Consider the following 13,162-nt stretch of genomic DNA (forward strand, 5'->3'; position numbering starts at 1 on the left):
CAGGCTGCTGGAGTGCAGTAGCGCTATCTTGGTTCACTGAAACCTCTGCCTCCCAGGTTCAACTGATTCTCCTGCCTCAGCCTCCCAAGTAGCTGGGACTACAGGCGCGTGCCACCATGCCCGGCTAATTTTTTGTATTTTTAGTAGAGACAGGGTTTCACTGTGTTAGCCAGGATGGTCTTGATCTCCTGAACTCGGTATCTGCCTGCCTCAGCCTCCCAAAGTGCTGGGATTACAGGCATGAGCCACCGTGCCTGGCCAAACTATCTCTCTTTACTGACAATATGACTCTATACCTAGAAAACCCTAATGACTTTGCCAAAAGGCTACTAGAACTGATGAACAATTTTAATAAGATTTCAAGATACAAAATCAACGTACAAATATAAAAATCAGTAACATTTCTATACACCAGTAACATCCAGGCTGACAGGCAAATCAAGAACACAATCCCATTTATTATAGCCACAAAGAAAATGAAATACTTAGGAATACAGCTAACCAAAGAGGTAAAAGATCTCTAGAAGGAGAACTATGAAACACTGCTGAAGGAAATCAGACATGACAAAATTAAATGAAAAATGTTCCATGCTCATGGATTGAAAGATGTTAAAATGGCCATGCTGCCCAAAGGAATTTACAGACCCAACACTATTTCTATCAAACTACCAACATCATTCTTCATGGAATTAGAAAAAGAAACCATTCTAAAATTCATATGGGACCAAAAAAGAGCGAATATTAATAGCCAAAGCAATTCTAAGTAAAAAGAACAAAGCTGGAGGCATCACACTGGCTATAGTAGCCAAAATAGTATGGTACTGGTACAAAAACAGAGTAGAATAGAATGGAACAGAAGAGAAAACTCAGAAATAAAGCTTCACACCTACAACCATCTCATCTTCGACAAGGCCATCACCAACAAGCAGTGGGAAAAGGATTCCCTATTAAGTAAATGGTGCTGGGATGACTGGATGGCCATATGCAGAAGATTGAAACCAGACCCATACCTTTCACCATGTACAAAAATTAACTCAAGATGGATTCGATATTTAAATGTATGACCTCAAACTATAAAAATCCCAGAAGAGGCCAGGCGCAGTGGCTCACACCTGTAATCCCAGCACTTTGGAAGGCTGAGGCGGGTGGATCACTTGAGGTCAGGAATTCAAGACCAGCCTGGCCAACATGGTGAAACTCTACTGAAAATATAAAAATCAGCTGGGTGTGGTGGCTCCCTACTCAGGAGGCTGAGGCAGGAGAATCGCTTGAACCAGGGAGGCAGAGGTTGCAGTGAGCCACTGCACTCTAGCCTAGGTGACAGAGCCAGACCCTGTCTCAAGGGGGAAAAAAAAAATCCTAGAGAAAAATCTAGCAAATACCCCTCTAAACATTGGCTTTGGCAATGAATTTTTGGCTAAGTCCTCAAAAGCAACCGCAACGAAACAAAAATTGACATGTGTGACCTTACTATACTAAAGAGCTTCTGCACAGCACAAGCAACTATCAACAGAGTAAACTCACAGAATGGGAGAAAATATTCACAAACTATGCTTCTGACAAAGGACTAATATCCAGAATCTATAAGGAACTTAAATTAACAAGCAAAAAATAATCCTATTAAAAAATAGGCAAAATCAGCTGGGAGTGGTGGCTCAAGCCTGTACTACCAGCACTTTGGGAGGCCGAGGCGGGCAGATCACGAGGCCAGGAGATCAAGACCATCCTGGCCAACACGGTGAAACCCCACCTCTACTAAAAATATAAAAATTAGCTGAGAGTGGTGGCACACGCCTGTAGTCCCAGCTACTCAGGAGGCTGAGGCAGGAGAATCGCTTGAACCCAGAAGTGGAGGCTGCAGTGAGCCGAGATCACACCATTGCACTCCAGACTGGGCAACAGAGCAAAACTCTGTCTCAAAAAAAAAAAAAAAGGCAAAATGGTCAGACACAGTGGCTCATACCTGTAATCCCAGCACTTTGGGAGGCCAAGGCAGGCAGATCACTTGAGGTCAGGAGTTTGAGACCAGCCTGGCCAACATGGTGAAACCCCATCTCTAATAAAAATACAAAAATTAGCTGGGCATGGTGGTGCAGACCTGTATTCCCAGCTACTTGGGAGGCCGAGGCAGGTGAATCGCTTGAACCCGAGAGGCGGAGCTTGCAGTGAGCTGAGATCGCGTCACGGCACTCCAGTCCAGAGCACTGGGCCACAGAGCAACACTCCGTCTTAAAAAAAAAAATGGGCAAAGGAGATGAACAGACACTTCTCAAAAGACACATAAGTGGCCAAGAAACATGAAAAAATGTTCACTGTCACTATTAGAGAAATGCAAATCAAAACCACAATGAGATACTATCTCACAGCAGTCAGAATGGCTATTATAAAAAGTCAAGAAACAACAGATGCTGAAGAGGCTGTGGAGAAAAGGGAATGCTTATACCTGTTGACGGGAATGTAAATTAGTTCAGCCACTGCGGAAAGCAGTTTGGAGATTCCTCAAAAAACTTAAGACAGAGCTACCATTTGACCCAGCAATCCCATTACTGGGTATATACCCAACGGAAAATAGAGCCTTATTCCAAAAAGACAGATGCAATTGTATGTTCATCTCCATGCTATTCACAATAGCAAAGACATGGAATCAACCTAGGTGCCCTTCAGTGGTGGACTGGATAAAGAAAATGTGGTACATGTGCACCAAGAAATATGACACAGCCATAAAAAGCATGAAATCATGTCCTTTGCAGCAACATGGATGGAGTTGGAGGCCATAATCCTAAGCAAATTAACACAGAGACGGAAAATAAAATACTGCATATTCTCATTTATAAGTAGAAGCTAAACACTGAGCATGCATGGACACGAACATGGGAACAGACACTATGGACTACTAGATAGGGAACGGAAGGAATGGGACGTGGCTGAAAAACTACCTGTTGGTACTATGCTCGTTGCCTGGGTACAATATACCCATGTAACAAACCTGCATATGTACCCTCTATATCTAAAATAAAAGTTGAAAATTTTTAAAAAAGTGTTCTAATTATTACTCAAAATAATAAAATTAAAATCACAATGAGATATATTAAATATCCACTTGAATAGTTAAAACTTTAAAAAAATGACTGAAAGTCCAGTTGCAGTGGCTCACATATGGAATCCCTTTGGGATCCCAAGTACTTTGGGAGGCCTCGGAAGGAGGATTGGTTGAGCCCCGGCGTTCGAGACCAGCCTGGGCAACACGGTGAAACCCCATCTCTACAAAAAAATACAATAATTAGCTGGACATGGTGGCGCATGCCTGTTGTCCCAGCTACTTGGGAGGCTGACATGGGAGGATCGCTTGAGCCAGGGAGGTCAAGGCTGCAGTGAGCCATGATCGTGCCACTGCACTTCAGCCTGGGTGACAGAGCAAGACCCAGGCTCAAAAAAAAAAAAAAAGAAAAAGAAAAAGAAAAAAAGACTGACAATAATAAATATTAATGAGTCTCTAGAGCAACAGAAACTTACACACTTTCGTGGAAGAATGAGCTGTTACACTCACTGTGGACAACTCTGGCATTATCTGTTAAACATAAGCACACCTCTGACCCAGCAACTCCACTGCTAGGTGCACGCCCAGCTAAAAAGTACACACAGATCAACCAAGGCACAGTTACAAAAATCCTCACATTAGCATTATTTGTAATAGTCAAAACCTGGAAACCACCCACAATATCCATCAACCACATAATAGATAAAATAAATCATGGTATAGTCAAGTACCAGAATACTACATAAAAATCAACACGAACCAATTCTAGCTACATGCAACAATATCAAAGAATCTCACAAACATAAAGATGTTGAGCTAAAAAGTCATACACGAGAACATAATCCCATTTATATGAAACTCAAAAACAGGCAAAACTACACTCAAGTGTTAAAAGCGAAGACCGTAGTTAATGGTAGAATTAGATTTTTCTAGTTTGTATAGGTAACTATGTGGGAAGCAGATATATTTGCTTAATGCTGCATATGTTCTTCATAAAACAGATTCTCAAAATCAAATCAAGAACAAAGCACCCTCCAAACTTTGGAGACTAGCTATAATTCCAAAATGTATGAAATAAATGTGATGTGTGGTTTTTTGGTGAAGACTCTCATTGTAATATATATCCTGTAAGAATTTAGCACCATAGTTTTTAATCATTTTTTGGTGACTCTTCAAATTCTTTTTTTTTTGAGACGGAGTCTCGCTCTGTCACCCAAGCTGGAGTGCAGTGGTGTGATCTCAGCTCACTACAACCTCTGCCTCCTGGGTTCAAGCAATTCTGCTGCCTCAGCCTCCCAGGTTCAAGCAATTCTGCTGCCTCAGCCTCCCGAGTAGCTGGGACTACAGGCACGCACCACCATGTGTGGCTAATTTCTATATTTTTAGTAGAGACAGGGTTTTACCATATTGGCCAGGCTGGTCTCGAACTGCTGACCTCGTGATCTGCCCGCCTCGGCCTCCCAAAGTGCTGGGATTACAGGAGTGAGCCACCGTCCCCGGCCTCAAATTCTTTTACTATCTTATAATTGTGGATTAGAGCCATGTGAAAAAACCCTGTCTCATTATAGTAAAATAATGATGTTACCTCCTAAGTTTTATTTTGTAAAACAGTTAAACCTCACAAATGTCATCTAGGGCAAATAGTGCAACTTACCTGGATTTACCAGAATCTTAAGAGTCTATTATGGTGGCTCCAGAGATATCTGTAAATGAATTAAAATGAATTAAAATTCCATCACCAGAACTGAAAAATCAAATAAAATTTTCTGCCATAACACAATCCTATTTGCTCTAGCATTCTTGCCCTTTGCTGTTGAGAGCTCAGATACGCTACTGCAGGGGCTACTCGGGAATTTATTCCAATGGCGCTAGTTTTATTAAACCCTCATAAAAAATTCCTAAACTGATGTTTTGCAGCAAGCTTTAGTGTGTTTATTATATAGAATACATATGAAATGTTGACGTACATTTCATGTACATCAATGTACATGACGTACATGACTCCTTTTAAAAAATATTTCCTGGCCGGGCGCGGTGGCTCACACCTGTAATCCTGTAAACCTGTAAACCTGGGAGGCTGAGGCAGGCGGATCACTTGAGGTCAGGAGTTCGAGACCAGCCTGGCCAACATGGCGAAACCCCATCGCTACTAGAAATACAAAAAATTAGCTGGGCATGATGGCGTGTGCCTGAAGTCCCAGCTACTCAGGAGGCTGAGGCAGGAGAATCGCTTGAACCTGGGAAGCGGAGGTTGCAGTGAGCCAAGATCATGCCACTGCACTCCAGCCTGGGTGACAGAGCCAGACTCCATCTCAAAAATACAAACAACAACAACATCAACAAAAAGCCCATTTCTTTAAGCTGTAAGAGTGTCCACTGTATTGTAGTACCATAACAATTTTATAGAAGCAATTAGATGATGTAGTTTAAAGAAATTCTGATGAAGAATATAATTTTAAGCAAACTCTTTTCCATGTAAATACTTTCAAAGACAGAAATAACTGACATCATCCTTCCAACTTTATTCCTACTAATTCTTGGTCTTGTAAGGCACGTAAAAATTATTCTAATTTTGAAAATTGGAACAAGACAGCCCATTTTAGAGATAAACATAGGATCAAAACTCAGTTATCTTTAATTCTTTTATTTCTTTCTTCATTATGCCAGGCTAGTTCTAAATGCCTAAAATACATTAAAATGGAACAGAAAATCTTAAAAGGATGTTAATTTTAAGTTTCTTACTAATCTTTCCTCATAGAAATAAAGAAGCTATAACTGTTAAGCACATTTTCTAAGATTGTATATAATCATTTATAGGTTAAGACTTTTTTGGCATTGAAGATAGTAAACTTTTTATGAATGTAATTATTAAAGTATAATCAACTCACATCTTTGGGTTTATATTGGTCTTAACATGTTTCATAGTTTGCAGTATTTGAAGAATCTGAAGATGACAGGCACAGCCGTCACTTACCCATGACCGTCACCTTCCTAAAGCTGTCTCGATATCTACTGTGGACACTCGGGTTAGCGGGGAGAAAACAACTGCATTACACTACATTTTTAAGCAAACCAAAGAACTTTATTTGGAGTAATAGCTAAGAAAACAGCTTTTTATGGAAACTGAAAAAGAGAGTAGAGGAAGTATAAGAGCTACCCCTTAAGAAATAACTTTAATGGTTAAAAAACTTTCGTAGAATCTTACTAAAAAGGAGGCAACATTAGTTTAAAAAATAACTGAACAAGAATCTGGCCTAATAACCAGATCTCGGATTAGCATACTTTCTAGTTATAGATGTAAATCTTCAAAGTACATATATTCAGTACAAGTCAAAAAAAAAATAAAATAAAATAGTGCCGGGCCATCCTTTACTTTTTCATGTCCTTGAAAACGAGAAGAGTAATATACTTAACTAATTCCTTCTTAAGAATGTCCCTTAAACTATAACAACTTCATAGCATCTTGACTTAGAATATACCACATTTTCCAACTCCTATTTGTCTATTTATATTCATTATATATAAGTAACCATGACAACAGAATTGAAGTTCCGCTTAAAAGACTGTTGCCCTTTCCAACTTTTACTTTAAGTTGGATCCCTGTTATCAGTAATACTTAGATGAACCTCCCCTTTCAAAGTAGTAAAAACTAAAGCATTAAGTTAGTACCTAAAATCAAAGTACGGTTTTTATTTATAAAACTATTGTGTTGTATCCTGACATGTGGCAGCAAAGATAATATAAAATGTACTCAGAGACTAATGCCATTACGAACAGAAAAGACTATATATAAATATATAATCTTTATATATATAAAAAAATCTTTTTTTAAAGATTTTTAAAATAAAATTTATAAAAAAGATTTTTTATATATATAAAAAGACTATATATATAAAACATATATATATTTTTTCTGGAACAACTTAAAAATCAATTTTAAAAAAACTGGTTAATTCACTATTGGACAGATGTTCAAATGCTAAATTTAAAATTCAGCATTATCTTCTCTCTCTTGAAATATAGGTTATATAAACAGTAAAAGTACAGTAAGTTAAAAAACAAAAGAAAATAAAGCCTTGGTTTAGTATAGCTCAAGCTTATATACACAGCAAGTATAGTAACTTGTTCACCAGAACACAGCATCGAATAACATTGAATGAAAATTATGGCCCCCAAAAGCAGAACCTCAAAGCCAGGTTGTGGCCACGTGAATTATTTAACCTCACTGCGCCCATGTTCACAGGCCTGATCCTTAACAAAATCTATGAATACAAACTAAATCCAAGACATGTTGAATTGATGTTTTGTAAAATGCAGTAACACCTTACTGTTAAAGGTGCTAAGGAAAAAAGCATTCAGCATACATGCTACAGAGCCTGAGCACTGAAAAACGAAAATCTTATTGTGGCTACAGATCAAAAATTCATACTGAAAAAAGATATTTGTCATTTAACATGGAACCTTTCCAATACATTTTAAGGGCATACTGAAAAGGCTAGTAGTGAAAAATGGTAGTAACAATCAGATAACATACTTTGTTATATAAAAGCCTAAGTTTGATAGAAAAAAAATTCTAATTTGAAAAGTCAACAACATTAAACCCTATCTGCCATTACCAATTCCATCAAGATTACTAGGTCTTTAAATGTGGGACTGGTAAAAATAATACTTCCAGCGTTCAATCAAATAAATCAAAGTAAACCAAAACAAGAAAATTAGCTAATATTTAAAGCAGCAGCCTCAACAAATGTGTGATTTATTTCCCTTTTTGTTCAAATTTTAGTTTTTTCAGGCCTTATAAATACTTGCTGGAATTTCTAAAGCATTTCTTTCTTACGCTAAGTCTTCTCTAATAACATAATAAATACTGAATTACCTAAAACACTGTCCGACACACCTCAGGATCTGCTTCTCGGCTCTTCATGCTGATAGTGCCATTTTACTGATTCAACAAATACTTGGTTTGCAACTGATGTGGTCCTTAAACTATTCACGAGTTAGAAGACTAGCTCTAAAACCTACCTCATTTCTAAGAGTCATAAATAGGACTTTACCTGAATGCATGAAAACACAAAAGGGAAGCTTCTAAGTTGAACTTTCTAATATTCATATTTGAAATGGTTTGGAATGATTGATCAAACTTTTAAGATCTAACTCAGTGCACTTATACAATAACTAGATACCTCTGGTTAATTACAAGAATTGCTCCAATAGCAGCGTCTCTCAACCTGCTCATCAAATCTAGATCAGCTCTACCAGTGAAAACAAATTTCAAGATTTGTTTCATAATAAGTGTTAAATCTCATACAATCGAGCTATGTCATGCCACATAAGTTCTAAAGCAAATGAAAAACAAAGCCAGCCAAATTTAGGAGCTGAACTCATGGTATAACACTTACAAAGAAATGAAAATAACACAAATTGAAAACTATATAGTGACCATCTTGGGTACGACATGCAATGATACTATCACTACTATTTTGACAGCATGACAACTGAATCAATTTCTATAATTAGAAGATACACATGCATACCGCTATTTCTCTATTAAGAACACATACATCTCATATAAATACATCCTCAGGAAACACTTTTTACATTAAATCGTTTTTTGACAATAATTTTGCACTGAATAACAATACATTACAACTCACTGTTGTACACCTTCAATTGCTAAAACAGTATTCTAGATGTTTACACAGAGAATTATAGGAATATGCACGAGCACTTCAAGAAAAGTTGTGTGAACAATGTTTAAAGTAAAAAAGTGTTTTATAACCAAGCTGTACGGACATTAGGGGGTTTAGGTCTTCTTCGAGGGTGGCCACTGGAGGGGTCAACGGCTGATCGCTCACTCCTACAACTGAGACCACTCGTAGCACTGGATGTCCTGGAAGCTCCTCCTGAAAATATACAAAGAAGAAATATCTGAGAAACTTCTCCTCACTTGAAGTCCAGGCTAGTTTTTCTTCCACATTCTATGTGTGTCTAATAGTCTAATGCTATGATTCTCGACTAGGAATGCACTTCAGAATTCCCTGTGGAAGTTAAAAAATATAATAACAAACATATCCAGATGCTACACCAGGGGATTTTGATTCACTGGATTGGCGTGGAAAACGAACATTTTTAAAAGCTTCTCAAATAATTCATGTGAAAAAAATGACTTTGTATAACCATTTATATATCTAATCAACAAATAACTGACTACATTTAGGGACAATGCTAAGTATGAGTTACTAAAATAAGACCCTTTCTTAGTCACTATACCACGGAAGCAAGGTTTGGAGAAGGAATAAATGGAACTACTAGTCATGAGAGTTGAAGACTCATGAGGGCGGGCGCTGGGAAGTTGTGGCATCGGGCGGTTTGGTATTCCCTTCCATTTATTATATGGTTTAGAATGCATACATGAAGTACAGCAGAGACTTCTGTAAAGGACACTGGCCTTTCTAGATATTGCACACTCCAGCACTAAATGGTCACTCCATTCCTGTACTCTCTGGGGCACACAGCTGGCTAGGTCTGTAACTGATCACACAACAAGCCTTACTGCTTACTGTAAAGCGGTAAGGCTTGTTGTGTGATCAGCTTGCTAATTTTTGTTTTAGTTATCCAGTAAGTAAGAAAAAGCACATATAAGGGCTGGAGGCTATTAGCAATGATTCTTAACTACCTAAGGAGAATGTTTTAGCAGCTTTTAAACAGCACACCTATGTATTTCTTCCTTCAATAAACTTTGAAATTAACAGTCCTTCCTCAATTACCTAAGAACCTACTGATATTTTTGATTGTTTTATCTCCTGGTTTCCTTCCTGTCATTATATGCTGTAAATGAAACCTGAAATTAAGTGAACTAATACAAATAAAACAAAACATGACAGTGGGAAATAACAGAACGCATTCCAGAGTTGGCATTTAAAACTCTATCATAATAACATGTTACGTTTTTTTAAAAAAAGGATACAAGATACAAATAAGTATAAAACAATTTTGAAAATGCTTACTTAATGGGCTATATTGGCCAAGAGTGGATCTGGCCCGTCTTGACAATGGTGATGAGTTGAGATAGCCCATATTGCGATGATAGTCCATCAGTTGTTCTGAGCGTTTCATACCAACTGTTGGTTTCACGGCCTCAAGCCTTTTCAATAAAGCCTTCAATAAAGACAATTAATTTGAAAGGCAAGGTTAAACAGCAATCATTTTTAACAAGGCAATACATTCTAGAGCCTGACATTCACTTTCTTTCTTTCTTTTTTTAAGAGACAAGATCTTACTCTGTCACTCAGGCTGGCCTGGAACTCCTGGGCTTAAAGGATCCTCCCATCTCAGCCTCTCAAGTAGCTGGTATTACAGGTGAGGCCCACCACATCCCGCCAAAAGATCTTAAATCATTCTCGACATACCATGTGAAAACATTTCAAATAATATAATTTCATAAAAATCCAAGGGTTTTTGCCTATCCCACAGCTAACCAAACCACTGTGATATAACAATTCATCCAGAGGTGTCCAATGGAGAGAATACAGTCACGGGTTCTTAGTTTCTGTTTCTGGTTGGGCCAGTAAAGCCCCTTCCTCATCTCTCTTTTCTGCGTATCACTAGAGACAGAAACTAAAAACCATGGCTTCAGGCTGCTAAAAGCCTAAAACAGAACAACAACAACAAACAACAAAATAAGGTAGGTTAGACAAGCTTGCTAGAGGCCTAATTCTTTTGTGCCAGGTTAGTCTTAGGAAAGGTGCTGTAAGTTGAAATAAAATACATTAAACCTGATTTTCTCATAGACATGATGTAATAGGAGTTATAATGCTAAGAACCTAGTGTTAGACCCTAGGAATGAGCACACACATATGGAAGCTACTATAGATTCTCCACATGTACATTGCAGAGCAGTGCCTTTCACCCTGTTTCCTTTGCAGTAGTGCCTCAAGGGCTTGCAGGCCACTGGGGAAAGGCCAGCAGGGAGGGCCCTCGGGTCTTCCACTGCTAATTTCTACTAGCCCAACTATGCTTTCTGTATTGTCTGTTTTATATTCTAAAGATTCTGCATAACATTTAATTTGGAGAAAAAAGCTTTTGCTGTTAAGAAGTCTGAAAACCAATTAGTATAGAATATAAAGTTTTTAAAAAGATATGTAGCCTGGGCACAGTGGTTCACACCTGTAGTCCCAGCACTTTGGGGAGGCCGGGGCGGGTGGATGACCTGCTTGAGTTCAGGAGTTCCAGACCAGCCTGGACAACATGGCGAAACGCTATCTCCATTTTAATAATATTTTAATAAATTTTAAAAAAGGATATATATACCAATTGGCCAAGGCAACACAGTATCCAATAACATGGTAATTTTTTTACAATTCAGTGACAGAGACTCATGTAGAATGTTCTAAATTTTGTTTATAATTATTTCTTAAAAGGTGAAAGAGTTTATCCTGTTGGCTTTTCGTAGGCTTTGTTGAGAAAGAAATACCGAGGTAGACCAAACAGCTTGGGGAATTGATCCATGATTGTGTTTTATTCTTTTCTTTACTCATTCAAACTTTCTCTGAAGGAAGCTGATCTTATTTGCAAAGGGAGTACTGACCTGCACTAAGTTTCACACTAAAAAATCAGACTCATGAATTCAGTCATAGGACAAGTTTTCTCTGTACAATCTTTTCTTCTTTCTTCCTTTTACTGTGGTAAAACGAAACCACATTTTAACCACTTCTAAGCATACAGTTCGGTGGCATTTTGTACACCCACACTGTTGTGAAACATCACCACCGACTCCCATAACTTTTCTTCCACTTGGTGTTTTATCAGTTTCACCCCCTGCCCTTCCATGCTGAGTTCCTGAGCAATTCCAAAGAAGGAACAGATGGTGGAAGAATAAGCCAAGATATTCAGGGGAAGGGCCATTTAGAAAAGGGAGAGGAGGAGGTTGTTGTAGAAACAAAAGGAGGCTTGGAGGCAAACAGCAGGGGTGCAAAACACATGAAGAACTGGACAGAACCACTGAGAACATCTTTACTGCCTCCCTGCATGCTATTCCTTCTGCGTGAAGTGCCCCTTCCTAGTTTTTAGCCTTCAAAAGCTAGAAAAGAGTCACCTACTCAAATTACCCAACTAGTATTAGTGGTTCCCTTTGCTGAGCTGAGTTTTTATTTCAACATGATGCCACCTGACTGTAAAGTCCACGTTCTTCCCATCGTATCCTCTTTCTTGCATTGTGGACAGAGAAGCAGTGTGATGTAGGTGTCCAAACCTGAAATCATATCTTCTCTACCTGCAGTTTGTAACTGTGCAGGAACTTCCTGGGGCCACATCTCCAGTGTATTTTACCAGCAGAGTGTATTTTACCAGCAGAGTGCATTTGCTGTTTTGTCTGATTATCCTATTAACTACGCACTGAGCTGTGCAGGGTGGAAAGGACAAGACAGAAGACCTGGCATTTTCAGTTATCTTTCATTTTTGCTTTTTTGCTGGTAGAAGTCTCAATGTCTATTAAACTCCTAGTGTCCTAAGTTTATTTATTTGGTTGGATGAGTATTTTTCTTTTACAAATTTTAAGAAAATTACAATACTTATTCATCAGATATAAAACATACAGATGTGATCAAAATCAACAATAATGCAAAAAGTAAACCCATTCTGGAGTCTGATACATCAATTATCAAGTTTACATGCAGAAACTTAGGGAAATAAGAGAGAAATGATTTGGCTCATGTACCCAAATCACATGGAACAACACCATGTGTCCATCTGAGTGTTACATGAATATAACAAGCTAAACAAAAGTTAAAGGATTTGAGAAATAACTCTTGCCTATAGAAATAATATCAAAATACAAAGTGTTGATTACCCTAAATTTTAAGGTGTAAACCAACCTTGTCCAACCTGTGGCTTGCAGGCTGCATGCAGCTCAGGATAGCTTTGAATGCGGCCCAGTGCAAACTCATTAACTTTCTTAAAACATTACGAGATTTTTTTTTTTGGTGATTCTTTTTTTAGCTCATCAGCTATGGTTAGCATATTTTATGTATGGCCCCAGACAATTTTTTTCCTTCCAGTGTGGCTGAGGGAAGCCAAAAGAATGGACACCCCTGGTGTAAGCCCCAAAATCAAAAGTGTATGCATTTT

At 38.2% G+C, this 13,162-nt stretch overlaps 1 protein-coding gene across 3 annotated transcripts in view; it reads right to left on the reverse strand.

The window, feature by feature from the left end:
• CFAP97 (cilia and flagella associated protein 97) overlaps positions 1-13,162 on the reverse strand; it is a 52,062-nt gene that overhangs the window by 2,527 nt on the left and 36,373 nt on the right. For all 3 annotated transcript variants that reach the window (XM_019025996.4, XM_055384897.2, XM_055384898.2), the window contains exons 4-5: positions 10,045-10,195; positions 4,692-8,940 (exon numbers count right to left, since the gene is read on the reverse strand). In XM_019025996.4, the coding sequence (XP_018881541.3) occupies positions 8,810-8,940; positions 10,045-10,195 (282 nt within the window). In that variant the 3' untranslated portion in view covers positions 4,692-8,809. The remainder of the gene's footprint in view (positions 1-4,691; positions 8,941-10,044; positions 10,196-13,162) is intronic.

The sequence above is a fragment of the Gorilla gorilla genome, chromosome 3 (genome assembly GCF_029281585.2).
Source record: "Gorilla gorilla gorilla isolate KB3781 chromosome 3, NHGRI_mGorGor1-v2.1_pri, whole genome shotgun sequence".
Classification (NCBI taxonomy): Eukaryota; Metazoa; Chordata; class Mammalia; order Primates; family Hominidae; genus Gorilla; species Gorilla gorilla.